Genomic DNA, 17,747 nt, shown 5'->3' on the forward strand with positions numbered 1-17,747 from the left:
CAAGGCACTCCGTTGCTCAATTGTCTTGGTTGTGAAACTCAAATCTGCTGGCCCCCGAGGAAGTTAAGTGACAGTCAATAAGAACAAGACAGAGAAAGACGCACGCCACAAACAGCTGGGGGTGAACAATAGAGTGAAATATGACAATATTTTGTGTGGCGATATTAAATGAATGCTTTGTATTTATATTAGTACCTTTCTAGTCTTGATTACCACTCAACGTTGTGTTACACAGCAGTTTTGCCACTCACTCACACGTTAATAGAATCCATCCATGTGCAGCATTTTTCTAGCAACGTGGGGTTAAATGTCTTGCCCAAGGATCTATTGCCATGTTGAATAGATTACCATCTTACCTGGAAATATATACATTTTAATAAGTTTTAGGACTTTGCTCACTGTGACTCAATCTCTATCAGTAATTTGCTAGTTTCTGATGCAGTGTTTGCCAACACTGGTTCCTGGTTTTAGATGTTAGACTGCTCCAACACACCTGATTTAAATGGTCAGCTCGTCATCAAGCTCTGCAGAAGCCTGATAACGAGCCATTCATCTAAATCAGGTCTGTTATAGCAGGGCAACATTTCTAATACATGTCATGTTACAACAGTATCGGGAACACCCAATGGTCAGATGTTCACTTAAAAAAAGAAAAACACTGTGACATCAACCATTTATATCAAACTGTTTTAATCGACAAACTTTCCCTTCCGTCTACACACTTAGATAAACCAACCAAATTTAGACTGTTCTGGTCATACATAGTTGTATTACTATGAATGATCACATGAACTCCTGTACAAAGCTGGCGAGAAGTCAAGCTCAGCAGGATTAACAGAAGCCGGGACACACATTTAGACAAGGAGTTACTTTTTGAAAACTGTTGAATTTTTTGTGTTTTTGATCGTAATCTTCCCAATGACTGGTTTTACGGAAATTAGACTTTCAAAAATAAGTGGACCATATTGAACCACTGCAATTAAGACAGGAATTAAGCTATTTCTTAATGAGGGTCTCTACATGTTGATGGCCTTCATATATTTATTTATTAATTAACATACTAACCTGTTTAACTTACAGAAAAATAGAGTCACATTTTCATGAAGGAAACACGTTTGCAGCGTGGTCTGTGTGACAAGACTTACTGTCACAAACTATCGTCAGTCTCTTTAGTGGCGAGCAATTCAATCATTCAGTGCTGCAACATTTGCTCGAGTCTCAATGGATCAGCTGAAGTCCAACTTTGCCAGGATGTGTATTAAATACGAGTGACATTTAGTCAATATCTAACTTTATTTACATTTGACAAAGCCTTGGAGCTCTTCCAGAAATTTGATGTACTCTTGATGCTCGATGGACGTGCTCAGCTCCATCAGTTCGTCGGCGAAGGTGTTGTCAATCCCGCGGTCAGCCAGGAAGTCCATCAAATGGTCATAAAGGGCCTAAAGATCAACAAAGCCAGGAAATCAGTCGCCATCTAAATGTTTCTTCTTAATCATGAGGATCGTCAACCTCAGGGTCCAGTGTGCATTTATTAAGGTTTCTTTTTGCAGAAATTGAATATAGAAGTACATCTGCACGATTCCTGTACAGTGTATAATAAACCTTGTTTGTTTGGTTATGTTTTGATATACAGTAAACGAAGATGAAGATTATAAACATCACAAAAAAGAAAAAGACATTTTTCAAAATTTAACAGAAAGCTATAATTATTGCCAAGTGCAAAAGGTTTATACAGGAAATGGTTGTAGCTCCCTGAACCACTCTTTCACAATTTCAGCCTGGCATTGTCGTCTTGGAATATGCCAGTGCCATCAGGGAAATCACCATCGACCGAATAATCTGGTCATTCAGTATATTCAGGTAGTCAGCTGACCTCAACCTAACCAACTGCCAAGACTACCAACAATAGACGGCTACTGTAAAAAGGTGGAGATTTTTTTTTTGGCCAGACAGTGTATAATGTGCCTTATGAGAACCTCATCAGCTGATGGACAACTTGACTCAGTTGTTGACAATGACAGCCTTTCAAGTGAAGTGTGCTGTTGTTCTCCAATGCTTGTTTAATTATTGAAAAAAAAACAAAAACACTCTGATTATCAAAATAGTTGCCGATTCATTTAAGAAATCAATAAATAATTGATTCATCGTTGCAGCCCTATTAGATATCACAAATTATTACACACTGGGCCTTATTATCATATTATATAGTAAATATATTAGTGTAACTGTATTTGTTTACTGGCTTACCCAGTCCAGGGAGTCGGTGTTGAGAGTATAGCTGGTCTCCTTCCACTCTGTATCTCCTTCGGGCTGGAAACTGACCTCACGAATGGCAAAGATGTCACTCTCATCCTCTCCTTCACCATGACTCATCTACAAATACAAGTCAAGTTTGTTTTGTTTATTTAACTCCACAACTTTGCTATCGCAAGAAAATGATCAGACATCAGACATGCTGTTGACATTATACATCTCACATGTCCACCTGTGCTTACCTCGTCTTCAGGAAAATGGCAGTCAAACACCAGGGAATGTTTTGCAGCCTGTTTTGTTACTTCAATGACAAAATTAGGTGTTGATACAATTTCCGGCTAAAAAGAGAAAGACATAAATATTTAGATTTGAAAGTCAACAGTTTCAATAAAACAATCATTTAAGGCTCTTCACAATTATGGCGGTTATACATCAACAACGTTCAATAGCCTGTTGTAATGTAACTCACTTCTTCTTCTCCTGACTTCTGCTGTCCTTGTTCTGCCTCCTCCTCAAAGTTAGGAGGAATGCTGTTGTTGATGTTAAATGTAACAGAGATTCTGTGTGAAAGCAGATGCACCATTAAGTCACGTACAGGGAGCACCTTTTTATCTGCAATTTTTGGACAATGGTGGCTGCTGCTTACTTTTCTCCAGAGACACTTTTTTTGAGCTTTGCCTCTGTGCCATTCATCTCCAGCTCCCATCCTCCAGACATCTTAGGAAGACTTTTGTTTTTCTGGATCTTCACCTCTTCTTTGATTTCATCAGTGAGGAAATCACCAAATGCCTTGTCACCTGTTCAAAGTTTAACACGAGTTTAACTCCACCGTCGCAACTCGTCGCTGTTAATCTCCCATGATGGGAGTCTGTAAAGAGGTTATGTTTTTCACTTAAGTCCCAGCCCAGATTGAAAAAGGACAGGCTGCTGAACCTTGCATAACTTCGACTATAAGAGGATGTTAATTTTACATTTGCAAATCAGAATACACCAACATGTGAGTGACATCAGCTGTGTGTGTGAATTAAACACCCTGGCTACTAGAGGTGGAATCGCGGGGTAACTTAGGACTCAAAGCCAATATCCGTCAAAATGAAAAAACACAAAATGTCACAAAAGAAAATTGCAGGAGGTATGAGAGTTCAGGACACAGTAATGCTATTTAAGCCAAACTGGCTTAGCCTCCTCCACTCTCTGCCAGTGACACCTGCAGACAGTGAGGAGGAACTGATACAGAGTCATACTGATGTCTGTCTCTGGCTGGCTACATTTTCCCCACTTCCTTGCTACTCCATATCCTTATCTCATGATTAGAACATTCATAATGTTTCCATTTTTTTCAAAAGGGCTGAAACCATTAGACGATCATCAATTACTACATTAATCATGCACTAGTTTATTTGCTCCATATAACAAAAATCATTCAAACTGAATCTAAAACTTGAATTTAAAAAAGGCATTGAAACATCATCATTTTCAGGTATGAAAGACAGTGATGGCCATTTTTTAACATTGATTACTCTATTAATCAAGGAATAATCGACAGATAAATCGTTATAAAAATAATGAAGGATTGTTGCAGTCCTATTTTTCAAACGCACTCACTAATCATAATGACAGATGCAGAGCTGCTAGTGGATGAATGAAAGGATTGAAAGGGACATGTAAATCTTAGTTTAATTTTTATTTAATGGCGCTTATTTGCAGCATCACACACAACAGTGCCAACGCTGAAACTACAGTGCACCCACATATAATAATTCCCAGTATGTAGCTCACATTTACTACTTTTGCAAGATAAATGTTAACAGGATGCCACACTTACTAACGTGTGACAGACAACGAACTAGTAACTCGGTCAATAACAGATAGGATACATGAAAGCCTTATTTCTTAATAGCACAAACACTGTTTGCGTATCTCTTTTCTGTACAACTTTAAAATATGTATTAGTCTCTCTCGTCTTGTACAACTGCCTCATACGAGCTAGGTTAGCTTAAATTAGCATACCAAGTCTTCCAGACTATTCTTTCGTACCTTCTGTGTGTAGTCCTCCACATCCACACGACACCGAGGGCTGAAGCACTCTGGAGCTGAACAGTTTCGACCTGTATCCTGACGAGGCTCCGTTGCTGCTGTTAAGCATCCACAGAGACCGGGTGAAGGGCCGAGATGTGGCCGATGTCGGAGAGCACAGAGTCGGGCAGCTGAGCGGCAGAGCTCGCGCTGTGGACGCGGTGGCTGATGAAATGCGGACAGCGGTTCCAACCGCTCTGACAACCGACTTCAGCATGACAACGGGAATATTAAATAGTCTTACAGCAGAATGAGTAAAACGAGTTTGACTCTCCTTCACTACCACTGCACTTAGTGCCTGTGAGTGTGACGTACGACAGAGACACACGTGTGGAAGGGCACATTGACCTACGCAACTACAACCTTTGCACCGGAAGTAGTACTTTGAATAAGAGTGAAGTTAATTTTAAATTGCTGTAGGGATCTTTTTACAATACTTATTCATTCTAGAGTATTCTATTTCAATTATACATTATATATGGTAAAACAAAATGCATATTTAAAAGGGTATGGATCGTGGATTATTCCAAACAAGCTAAATAATAACGCCCCCCTGTGGCCAAATAAAGGCGTTTCAACTGAAGAGTGGAGCGTTGACCTCAGTTACACTTAGAAGGTTACAGACAATTTCAGCAAACATACTGTATATTCATTGTTGTGGGGACAATGTTTTGTTATTTAAATTTTAAGTAATGTATATTTATTTGAAAACAATATAGGGCTTCTCAGATTTAATCATATTTAAGTCTATAATATGGATACACATTTCTTTTTAATTCTCTAGATCTATTAATGCTGTGCTACACTCTTTCTTACTGACAAATCTACTAAAGGAGGTAGAGTTTACAAACTTAACTCCATGCCACAAAAACTTAATTGAGGACAATGTTTCAAATCAACTCACCAGATGTTAATATTTTTGTGGTATAGAATGAATGTGCACTGCAGGCTCTTCACTTGGCGTTTGCTGGCCTTGAACCTTTAAATTAAATTGACAATTTACAAATCTGGGCACATATTGTATGATCTGTAATGACACCACAGGTCTATGATCCCTATATTTAATTTAAAAAAACAACACAAAAAAACTCCCCACAAATATGTCTAGATAAGTTCATCATAATACTGATGGTATCTATAACTTACAGGGTCTTTACTGACAAATCTAGGACATTAATCTGTTTCTGCAGAGGACCTGAGCGGAGTACTGTTACATCATTCAAGTGTGTTTCAAAGCAGTTGCATCATTTAGACTTAATCGCCCTGCTGCCAGAAGATGGAGCTGTTTTATATTAAGTCAGGGCTCCACATTTCACTGCAACCACTGGATGGTTGGCCACTATCTACCTTTAGTTTATAAACTGTGCATATTACAGGATATGTTTAAGGTGTTGGTTTTTACCCCTACTCTCCTGGCTCAACATCATCACTCCAACATGAATGTACAAGCAGTGTGTTGACTAGATTGAAACTTGTGTGTGTGACATGGATGTACTAGGACTCTTGTGTTTAGTGGCTAAACCTTTGAAAACAAAAAGATTTGTCAATGCTGATGAAGAAATAACAGTATATGCAATATTATTCATTTTGAAGGTCTGTATGAAATTCACTTACTGAACATACAACCTGTATACAACCCGCTGGTGATGAAATTACTACAATTCTAGGTCCATTTGGAGATTGTAAAATTAGCAAGTGTTTGTCATTTTATTTAGGTACAATCCTGAGTCGAGTGTAAACAAAAACAAAAAAAAGACAGGAGTAGCATCTATCCCATTCTTCAACTTCAACACGGTGTCATTTATATTCTACAAAAGGTGCAGAAGACCCGAGTGATCAGATCGCCAACTACAATCTCCATGCGTTGCATCGTTGTCAACATACCTCTATGTTTAGTCTGTCTGTCTGTGCAGGGAGTTAGTAATGGATCTGTGCAACATAGAACCTGGATATAGACATAGAATAGAACCTGGAGAATAAAACATGCTGGTTCTCCTGACGTGCATGTATTTGTGGTGATATAGTTGTAGATGTGGAAAAACTGGCATGCACAAGCACCTTGTGTGAATTCTAACTTTGGTGTTTAGACAAAACTACTGTACTCATTTATTTAAAAAAAAACAAAAAAAAACATCAGACCTCTTTGTATAAACCCAGTTCTTTTCCTAACATCAATCAGGCGAATATCTCGCAGGCAGAAATTAGACAGCTGTTCAAACAACTACCTTGATGGGAAGGTAGCTTATTGATGACACTTAAAGCTGCAGTGCGTAACATTTGTTGATTTTGTTGTTGTTGATGGTATTCTATTATTCTGCGTTTGTCTGGTCTTTGTGAACACAAAGGATATAACATTATTTGTATGCTGTATCCTTCATCTGAAAACAGGCTCTGTCAAGCAGTGATTCCCAAACTGGGGTACTTGTACCCCCTGGGTACACAAAGTGAACTGGTGTTGCTCATAGAACATGCTGGTATTTTTAAATAGATCTATTTGGTGAGAAATAACTTTGAGAGAGTTGAAGACAATTTTTGTTCAAGTCCATAGGGGGTACATGGCTGGAAGTCAAATGTCTGAAAGGATATGGGACTGTGAAGTGTGAAAACAAGAGCAGTTGAGCAGTTGAACTCACTTCTGAAACTCAATGTGGGTCTTGCTTTACTAGCGCAGTATTGCTGTTGCTTCCAGTAGACAGAGAGAGTCATTTGGGACTGGAAGGCTTAATTAAAAAAGGTACTGAACTCAATTGACAATGGTTGGAATGTAACGGCCATTCTGTTTACATCCAAAAGTTACACAATAAAGCTTTAAGATTTGGTCAACTTAATTTGATCTGGAGGACAAAATTAACCGATATATCAGGTTGAGGTTATCCATGCTGTTAAAATGCATGCAAACATAATAACTAAAGCATGAAACATAAAAAAAAAAATCTTCTTTTAAATGTTGAACATTGAACAACAGCAAGGAAACTGTTTATAAAATCTGAATTACAGTCTGGAGGAGGTCAAAGTAGTTGTGAGGCCTCAGTTTTCAGGTTTCTGCTGCAGTGACACGAGCCAGATGCTTGTCAACTGGGAGGTAGTGAAATCCAGAGAATAGGAAATGCTGTCTGCTGATTTGCAATAAGTGTCTTTATCCAAATTCGACTTTGTAAAAAGAGAATCAAGTGTTACAGTCGCTTGATCCTGGTTCTCTGTTGGTTAGCTCTTAGTGAGGTGAAGCTTGCGACCAAAGTAATCTGGTGCTGCGTCCAGCAGCCAGTCAGCGTCCACTAGGCACAGGTCTCTCATGTAGCAGCGGGACGTGTGCAGCAGCTCATTAAACACCACGTATGCTGGCTTGCCATGGAAAAGGACAGAGGACGGATGGATGGCCACAGGCTGGTGGGTGTCCAGAGCCAAGTAGCTGCCGTCGGGTTGTAGCTCTGCAGCATTGACGAACATCCCGTGGGCAAGGCAGCGGCGAACGTTCCCCGTCTCTGCCCCACAAGACACCAGCTTCAAATTCAGCTGGTAAAAACAAAAAGATTTGTAACCACAAGGTTTAAGTTGTAATTTTGTAAATATAAAGAAATATCTTTCACATTCATTCAAGCCAAATGAGCTCTACATGACCTGTGTGAGTAAAGGTTATGAGTATGTACCTTTAGGCAGATTTCTCTGAGCTGAGCCTGGACGTCTTTCACCAGACCCATGTTCCTGCTGTTGACAAAGTTCTCTCGACACCACTCCTGTAACAGCCGACACACACCGGATTAGCTCATCAACATCTCACCTCTGGATTTTATTAGGTCACACACACACACTGAGGAGGTATAACAAATAAAACACAGGGAGCTGATTTTGCTGCGACAGAAGAGTGTATGTCTGTCTCCTGTTTTAAAAGAAATTAAACTATTATTTAAGAGTATTGTGTAGCTGTAAAACATGTAAAGTGAAGGGATTCAGAAATAACATTTTGGCAAACTTTGCCTCAAAAGATTTGAACATTTAAAATAATCAACTATAACTCAGTGTAAGATTCGTCTTAAGGACAACAACTTAGGATACAATTTACTTCTTTCTTTGACAATGCTGATCATATGGATTATATAGGGGAGGGAAAATCCAGCCTAGAGCTTTAGGCTATCGTTTGTTTGTATAGTGATTGTGTTGGAATATGTCACGTGAAAGGGATATACGTAAATATTAAAATAGATGTCCCCACCTTATTACCACTGACTTTCTTAAACGCTCTGTAGATGTTGAGGAGGGTGATGTGGTCTCCTTCGCTGGTACAGAACTTCTTGCGTGCAGCGAGCACCTCTTCCCGCCGGGCTGGAGGGTTGAACAGCACCGTGTCCACTGACAGCAGAGACACGATACTCAACACCTCCTCAGAACAGGAGTAATCCGGGGACAGCAGGATGGTCTGTGAGACAGAACGAACAAGGCAGGAGGTCTTAGACCAAAATGTGCATCTGAATAACGTGGCTCCAGAGTCAACGGTCTGCCACTTCATGTCGTCTTTTATTAAAAAGAAAAAACGATCCAAGCAGAAGCTGTGAAGACAGCATCCGTTTGTGTTAGAGGTTTTTTTTACCTTGGCATATCTTGGCTCCAGAGGGAAGCTGGCCATCTTCTTTCCCAGAGCAGTGAGGACAACTTGCCCCTCCTTCCTCTCTACGGCTCCAAGCAGCTCTAAATGCTCCACAGCAGAGCGAACAGCCTCTGGGGTTTAACAGAACTGTTAGTATGACCACATTCAGTTCTGGTGTTAACATCTATCCTGAAAATTGACTGATATTCTGTATAGACTTTGGTAAGTATTTTCAGTGACGAGTGTCTCAGGCTGGTTCATGTGACAGGGCATGTACAGTGAGTACAGTCAGTGCTGACAATGCATCAGTGACTTATAGTACTGCTCTCCTATGACTGTAGCATCTTACCTGGAGAGGGCTTGGACATGAAGTCAAAATTCATCACATCTGGAATCCCCAGAGCCATTAACTGCAGCATCACACCAGCCAAGTTACACCTGCAGCGCACACACGCACACGCAACAGGCCATTAAATCGCACTGACCTAAATGTGTCAACAAATAAGAGAGTCTCCTGCGGCCCAGCACAAACTGTACAGTGGTTTATAGATTCCAACCTCTGGATTTCAGGCACAGTCATGGGGATGAGGTTGTCAAACTCCTGCTCGGTGTAGAGACGATAGCAGAAGCCCGAGTCCTCCCTGCCTGCCCGGCCCGCTCGCTGCCACGCCTGAGCCTTAGAAATGCGCTGCACCGCCAGAACCTCCAGACCACTGTCTTCAGAGTTACATAACAGACACAGTATAAACAAGATGAAAACAAAAGAACCGAGCACAGGGACAAGTTACTGTGTTATTCAGCATTGAATGTGTTTAGACTGAATTATCTTACCAGGATTGAAACGTTTTGCCTTCACCATCCCTGTGTCTATGACATATTTGATCCCCGAGATTGTAACAGACGTCTCAGCAATGTTGGTTGAGAGGATGACTTTCCTACAACCCTGGACAAAGGTAAAGACAGCAAACATTTGGCATGACTATATAATAACATTAATCACATAATGAGACAATACAAATAATACAGCTGTGTCAGTTTCTATCGAACACAGTTATCATTTTCATGCCCAGCACCCATGTTGTGCAGGTAGCAAGTATAGCAAATGCCCTCATCAGTGCACCTGTGGGTGGGTTGGTCTTCAATTCAGGTCTGCACATACAGCACTTATATACTTGTGCCATACATCTTGGACCATGCGCTACAGATTTAAGGGCCTATGCCTTGTTTATCAGTTTGCCAGTCCATCATATGGCCACATATAGAGACAAACAACCATCCACTCTCACACCTACGGTCAATTTACAGTTTAATTTTTGTCCAATTTACCTAAACACAGAATATCACAAAACATTTTTCCCTCAAATATTTACTTTTGTCTACAATAATCTGCAGAAGTCTTGTTTATCCTACATGTTTATCGTTACCTTGGGAGCCGACAGAAAAACCCTGAGCTGCAGTGCTGGCGGCAGTGCGGCGTACAAGGGGACAACTACCATTGGACCACAGCTGTCAGGCAGGTGCTTCGCAATGTCCCGGCACGTCCTTGCCAAAGCCTCAATTTCCTCCTGACCAGTCATGAAAACTAAGATATCATGGGACGGAGGCGCCTCCTGGATGCACACAAGGAGAACACATTCTGTTCAGGTTTCACAAAGAATTGTCACAGTACATGAACATGGAGACAGAGAAATTCTCACTTCTGTTTGCTTTCATAAACCAAAAGGACATACTTATCATGGTTCTTGGCTTACAATATAAATGCTTTTATTATAACTGATTTAGAGAAATTATTTGGATACTTTATAATTTAGAATAACTTGAAAACCACTAACTGTAGAAAACATGCTTCTGTCTGAATGTATCTGAGAAATGGACATACTAGAATTTCACAGAGGTCACCGCGAACCAGGAACCTATCGTGTGTTGTGCTTTATCATCAATTTTAATGACAAGTTCATTTTCAAAATTGACATTATGTTCTATCGAGGAGGACCTGAAACAAGAGACTGACACCATTAACATCCCAAGAAAAAAAAATGTGGGCTAATTTTCCCATGGACTTCCATTCAAATGGGGTTCTTTTTGTAACCACTTGTCACCCCCTGCTGGATAACTGCCACTTCTATGTTACGCCCTAGGATTCACTTTCCAAACAAAAAGACTATGTCCACTTCTTCTATAGTCTATGATTGAAGAGTACCTGATGTATCTGGAAAATTGAGACAAGTGCAGCCTGCAGGTAGTCTGACTGTGACTGCTTGGTGTAGTAGATCTGAATGGGATGCTGCCTCCCTTCCAGGTAAAGTACAGGCGACTTGTTGAAGTACTCAGAGAACAAATCTACATCCATCGTGGCCGACATCACTATGACCTGTGCAAGTTAAAGAGAAATTAATGAAAAGGAGAAGAGTAAGCCAACAATTATGCAGATGTGTAAATATACAGCAAGATGTTTTATTTGACAAGTGTTATAGGAATTAGTTCTAGAATTTGCTATGAAACTAACTTCGGCAGCAGGAACATCTCTCTTACCTTCAGGGGTATCTTGTTCAGTTCTTTGCGTCTGCGTTGGGCAGTCTTAACCACGCCAAACAGCACATCAGTGTGCACTGTGCGCTCATGAGCTTCATCCAAGACCACCACAGTGTAGCGCAGCAGTAAGGGGTCTCCGATGGCCTCACGCAGGAGCATGCCATCGGTCATGAACTTCAGCTTTGTCTCAGAGGAGGTGACGTCCTCAAAGCGCACCGTGTAACCAACCTGAAAAATTCGATTCAAGCAAAAACATGTATGCCTATCGTGATGAATGTCCAGTTTTTTTTAATTAAACACTGATGAGGCATGTGTGAGAAGCCTGACTCCAGTACGTACTAGCTTGCCAAGCTGAGTCCTTTTCTCCTCCGCCACCCTTCCTGCCAGTGAGATGGCAGCAACACGACGAGGTTGTGTGATGGCAATGATGCCCTGTCGTCCGATGCCGGCCTCATACAGGTACTGTGGGATCTGTGTGGTTTTCCCAGAGCCAGTCTCACCTGGTGTATGTATGAGAGAAAATCGGTATGATTATGTACTTTTCAAATACATGCAGTTACATGCAATAGTTCACTTTAAATCCAACTAATAAATGATTTAGGTTCTCAGATGTAGTATTGATCTATCACAGTCACAGATACAGTATATGTTATCAGATATTGGCTTTATATAAACTAACACAACACCACCTGTACACGTTGTAATTATCAGCAAATAAATGACTACTCTTTTTTATTATTTTATTCTCTCAGCAAATATATTTCCTTTATTCTCTACATTGTAAGTGGCAGAAATGGATTTGTGTAGAACACTCATGTATTTTAAATTTAAATAATGAATATACTAAATATTACATACATGAAAATAGGTTATCAAAACAATTTTTTGAAGTCATAAACGCTTCAGTGCTCATAGCAGCAGTTGTTTAAGTCCAGTGGGAAAAAGGTGTAAACCTATATAAATAAAACCAATGTGCGCATTTAAATAATATTCAAAGAATAATGATTATATAAAATGTCAAAATTCGACTTTATAATCGGCCTACCTCTTATATACTATATGTATAGTGCACTGGTTTTAGAAAGTATTGCTAATATGGTCTTAAATGGAAAGCAATAAAAGATATTCCAGGCATGTGGGGAGTAGTTTTGTTTAGAGTGGAATTACCCTTTAACTTGGCTAACGCATTAGCATTGCTAGCTAACAGTAGCTGAGAGCACTTTACCTATGAGAACAGCATTGTGCAGCTGCCTCAACTGGTTCAGCAGCTGAGGTTTCGCCTGGTAGATTGGAAGTTGTTTCCTCTGGACTTCTATCGGAGTTGTTACATTTGCCTTTCTAGGAAGCAGCATTCCAGGTTTATTCTTATCGATACGGAAAAAAACTGACCCCGGCTTGAATTTTTTAGCCGGAGGAGGGTCGGGGTCGTGGGGCATGGTCTAGAAAAGGTGACCCTGTTGGTAAAAGCCGCACCGTGTTTTCTTCAGGTTAATTCAAAAGCAAAAAAAGTTTTCTTGGTGTTGGCTGACAGACAGACAAGCCTCACTGCGGATGTTTTGCTGCCTCTGCAAAAAACGTCACCACGTGCGGTCGAAGTCGGCGCACGCGTTTGACGTCAGAACTTCGGGTGTAAATTGTACCCGTGTAGTGACTGTCAGGTAACGTGTTATTAAACCCACCGCTGTATTTTCAAATCACGTCATCACCAAACAAACCCGCAATACTTATGCACGTAAGAGAAAAGAAAAGGTTGTATATTAAATGTTTATTGAAAGATCATTCAAATGTAAATACTACTATATGCAAGTGCCCAATGCAACCCTTTCATTTTATAGGTCACACAAAATAAAACAACATAGTAATAATACAAAATAATATAGAATTCATCATCTGACCCAACAATGGGTCATCATGGTCATCATGGCCACAACAAGAAAATTAAGTGCTCTTGTAACTACTGCAAGTTGTTACACAATCTCAGGTTTAATCTCAGGTGCATTCCAATGTCAGACAGTGGAGAAATAGTAGTGACATTAGTCAAGTAATAACATGTAAGTTTAAGACAACTGGTAACAAGTTTGCTTGTGTGGCCACTGACTCATTGTTGTTTGAGCATCTACACTTTCTAAAGAAAAGAAAAAGCTTGAGAGAGTAAATTGCATAAACTCTGAGGGAGTCAATACACATATTTTAAAGGTGTAGGTTCTGTATGTCAATAACAAAATGTTAATTTAGCCCAGCCTGGTTAAAAATCAAAGAGTGTATAAGACAAATGTTTGACTAATCTAGACAATTCTAGATATAACCTACTTACTACAGTAATACACTACAATCTGTTCTGTATTAGCTTCAAAAGCCAATAAAATATTATTTTGAATTATGGAGCAGGAACATTAACAACCACAATATCTGGAATTGGAATTACAAACTTTATGATTTTCCATCATACACCGCATGTTTAAATTATTCATAAATACTGTAATGGTAAAAAAAGAAGAAAAAAAAGGATGATAACAACAAGCTATTTATTTTAGGATTTTATATGTTAAGGATTTGGGCTCTACAGAATAAAACCCCAAAGTGCTCTGACAGTGAAAGATGTTATCATGTTCCCTCTTTAATTAATACATATTATTATCCCTCTCTCTTGCCTCCAGTCTGTCAACATCTCTGATTTCTATCAACAGCATTTAACTCTGTATCCAGGGGGAATAATGTGTCCTCAAATAGCTCACTATAAAGTGTGCATTCACATTATACTCTTCTCCAATGAAGCCTTACATATTGTAAAAAAAAAATGCAATTAGTATCCCCTCATCAATCTATATTAAAATGGTCATAATGACAAAGCTAAACTAATTTTTTTCTGACATTTTCTTTATAAATTATATCACAGCTATAGGCTGTAAGGTGTGACAATGATTGAGCATATTCCACACATCCATGATAAGAACCTGTACATAATAGTTTTAATAAAAAAAGTCTATCTCATATTTCAAGTGACTTTTACAGGACTAAAAGAAGGTGAGTTTTTAATTTTGTCTCCACATCAATCATGCAACTCAGAAACATTAGCTCAGAAAGAAGAATGAGGAGCTCATCTAAATTTTTTAGATCTTCCCCTCTCTTGGCCACATAATAGGGTCGTGCTCCATGTGTGACAAAAAGTGACTGAACAGCAGGTACTGTGGGAACAGCCTTTTCCAACAAACAGTTTGGTCAGACCAACACAATATATTTTCCAACTGTATAAGTATGCACTGTTTGTAATGAAAGTTATTACATTTAGTTTTGTTCATTTAATAATACACCATAAAATCATGCAAACCATATTGAATAACATTAAGTGTAGATTACTTGCACGATAAACAATGGGTTAAGACTACTAGATAGTTTACTTGACCTGTACTTTTAAATTAGTATAGAATACTCAGAATTACTCTTTCGACAAAATAATTTCAAGTTTAATGCACTGTGGGTACATCAAACAACTCATTTAGTTAAGTCCTGCTAACTTAAGTGACATTACAATTAGAAGAACTTAGAAGTTCTTAGTTGAAATAAGGCTGATTTTTGTCAGGAATAATGAATGGACGTGTAGCATCATTAAAGAATGGAGATTTGGTGTCTGGGACTATTTAGTAGTGGAAAACCAACCTAAAGCGTGCTGAGGCGAGCTGGGACCACAACAAAGGGTAATGATTGACAACTCTTTGCCCTGCCTCCCCATTGACCTATGAACTGCCAGTCCCCCAAACAGGACACGACAAGACACGATAAGAATGCCACTGTGATGGATAATCTTACACGTGGTGACCATTGTGAAAGACAAAAATACCATGTAATGTGTTAAATGGGTTAGTAAATTAAACCACCATAAGTCAAGATAATATATGAGCTCATCTCAGACCTAATGTGGAGTTTCAGGTGAGAATAAAGTTGATTTTTACAGCAAATTATTCATGAATATAAAAAATGAAAGTGGATCCAAGCAACCACCCTGTGGAATGCCATAAAAGACAAACAAAAAGTACTGTGCCAGAGAATTGAAAATAAAATACCATAACAACTCTAAAATAAGAATTCAGTGATCAGTGATGTGAAAAGCTTGGGTAAAATATAAAAGCAGAGGTCTAACTAGTTTCCTGTCATCCATATATTGTATGTTAACCACTATAACCAATCATTATGCACACGAGCTGCAGATCCATCAACTATTGTTTGTTCTGCACTGGTTTCCACTTCATTGAGTCATTATGTTGTTTTCAAATGACTTTATCTCCTTTTTCAATCTCATTGCACCCCCATCTTGACTGTTGAAACTTATCTTGGGTAAATTGTGAGCTGGTCATTAAGCTTTCCTACCTGTCTGACAACTCCATCTGGTCTCCATCCATACATTCATTATCTATTCTGCTGATAGCAATATAGATAAAGGAGACTCTAAAATTGCATTTATGGGCCATTTAGGATCTCCAATTATCCTCACCCCAATTGCATGGCTTTGAACCGTGGAAGGAAGCCAGATTACCCACAGAAAACCCACAAAACACAGGGAGAACATGCAAACCGCTAACAGAAAGGTCCTGGAAACCTTCTCACTGTGAGGTCCCTGCTCTTTCAAGATTACTTAGTAAAGCATACAATAATGAAAGAATAAACAATAATGACATTGATGTAGTTTATTCTTTTAAGTTATTTGATGGACCGGAATGGAACTGCTAATTTGCCTCTAAAATAATAATAATAAAAAAAAATCAACTCATTCTACACAGGGTTTAGTTCTGATGACTTTACATTTCTGGATTAAAATTTGCTAGATGAAGAACCAGGTTTATTTTGATTTAATGGAAATTATTTGGCGTGACCACAGTTGCCTCTCATCCTGAGATACATCTCACACTCGGCATCTGCTTTGATGCATTTACTCCAGTATTACATCAAATAATATCCATCAAAAATTAAACAAATATATATAAATAAAACTGGTACAACACAAAACTAGGACTGACTGAAATTTTATATCTTATATATTTAATATATATTTAAATATATATTTGTGTGTGTGTGTTAATTTATAGCATGTTTAGGTTGATTAGGGGTTAAATCAGCGGTCAGGCTTCCAGGGGCAGGAAGAACCAGCCAACAAGGCCAAGTGGCCCAGATGGCTGCACACTTGGAGGATGTAGCCTTGACACAGCTACAGTCAGACACACACACACTCACTGAAAGGAGGAGGAGAGAGAGGGAGTGTTGGAAACTATTTTCCTAAATTATCCCAAACATAATGATCCAGGGTCATAACACCTCCCCACCAAAGACAAAACATTTCCCCTGAAAATGAACTGTTTGATTTACTTCAACAAAATGAGTGAGCAAATTCAATCAACAGCCGTGCAGGCATGAATGGTGTTTAGTTCAAAAGTTAATGTCCTATATATTAACTTTGAGCCACTTTAACTGACTGACATTACATTTGGATGTGTAACTGGATCTCGTGCATCAGCCAATCATCGTCAAATATTTCAAACTTGAATGAAAAAGATGCCGCAGATAGTGATGATATAAAATGATGATGTTGGGTAAGTGTCCAAATATTAACCCTTAGTGCTCACGCGGCACAGATCTGTGCCACTGGTGCGTCCATGGTAAATTGCTGTGGGAATAATACACAACTCTTTATATGGACATTTTTTGTATTCTTATGTGTGGTTGAGTCAAAGTTATGATCCATTTTTTAGATATAAAGAGCAATAATTGTGCAGAAGTCACAAAATAGACTGTTTTTCTTCTCTTTTTGTTCATAAAAACGAAACGAAAAGTGAACTTTGAACTGTGACAGATTTTCAAATTTCACAAATTCAATCCGGTTTTAAACATTAGTACTTTAGTGCTTGAGTACCTTTTGCTCAGATGTGTTTAAATAGTTGGTGAAAAAGATTTTTTTTTTTTCATCATTGTCCAGGTTGTGCTTGGGCATTGCACATTCTTATAGCCTCTGCATATACTGTATGTTTAAACATAGTAATGGAAAAAAGCAGCCGAAATGCTCTGTGTTCTAAGGGTTAATTACTGCTGAGAAAGTATTGAGTGTCTCTTATTTGTGGAGTATACAGTGATTGATATCAGACACTAAACTTGAAATCGTTTCTTGTTCCTTGTAATCATTCCAAAGTCATTTTATGACAAATACCAATGTAGTTTAATGCCTCTTAGGGAATAAGCTTAGCCAGATTTAGATTTGGATTTTAGACACGATTCCAAAATAAAATGTTCCAGTCACTAATCTGCGGGGATTAAG

The 17,747-nt window shown here is 38.9% G+C and overlaps 2 protein-coding genes across 2 annotated transcripts; both read right to left on the reverse strand.

Moving 5' to 3' along the window:
* Window positions 1-673: 673 nt before the first annotated feature.
* On the reverse strand, window positions 674-4,688 carry LOC122779144 (complement component 1, q subcomponent binding protein). The gene is made up of 6 exons (XM_044041247.1): window positions 4,294-4,688; window positions 2,903-3,053; window positions 2,726-2,816; window positions 2,499-2,594; window positions 2,251-2,376; window positions 674-1,442 (listed from the first exon to the last, which is right to left on the reverse strand). The coding sequence occupies exons 1-6, from the start codon at window positions 4,547-4,549 to the stop codon at window positions 1,293-1,295; spliced, it is 870 nt and encodes a 289-aa protein (XP_043897182.1). The 5' UTR covers window positions 4,550-4,688; the 3' UTR covers window positions 674-1,292.
* A 691-nt stretch (window positions 4,689-5,379) lies between these two features.
* Window positions 5,380-13,019, reverse strand: dhx33 (DEAH (Asp-Glu-Ala-His) box polypeptide 33). The gene is made up of 12 exons (XM_044043006.1): window positions 12,672-13,019; window positions 11,786-11,946; window positions 11,447-11,674; window positions 11,115-11,285; window positions 10,339-10,524; window positions 9,746-9,857; window positions 9,472-9,631; window positions 9,264-9,352; window positions 8,918-9,045; window positions 8,543-8,746; window positions 7,980-8,066; window positions 5,380-7,845 (listed from the first exon to the last, which is right to left on the reverse strand). The coding sequence occupies exons 1-12, from the start codon at window positions 12,880-12,882 to the stop codon at window positions 7,537-7,539; spliced, it is 2,046 nt and encodes a 681-aa protein (XP_043898941.1). The 5' UTR covers window positions 12,883-13,019; the 3' UTR covers window positions 5,380-7,536.
* Between the last annotated feature and the right edge of the window lie 4,728 nt (window positions 13,020-17,747).

The sequence above is a fragment of the Solea senegalensis genome, linkage group LG13 (assembly GCF_019176455.1).
Source record: "Solea senegalensis isolate Sse05_10M linkage group LG13, IFAPA_SoseM_1, whole genome shotgun sequence".
NCBI lineage: Eukaryota > Metazoa > Chordata > Actinopteri > Pleuronectiformes > Soleidae > Solea > Solea senegalensis.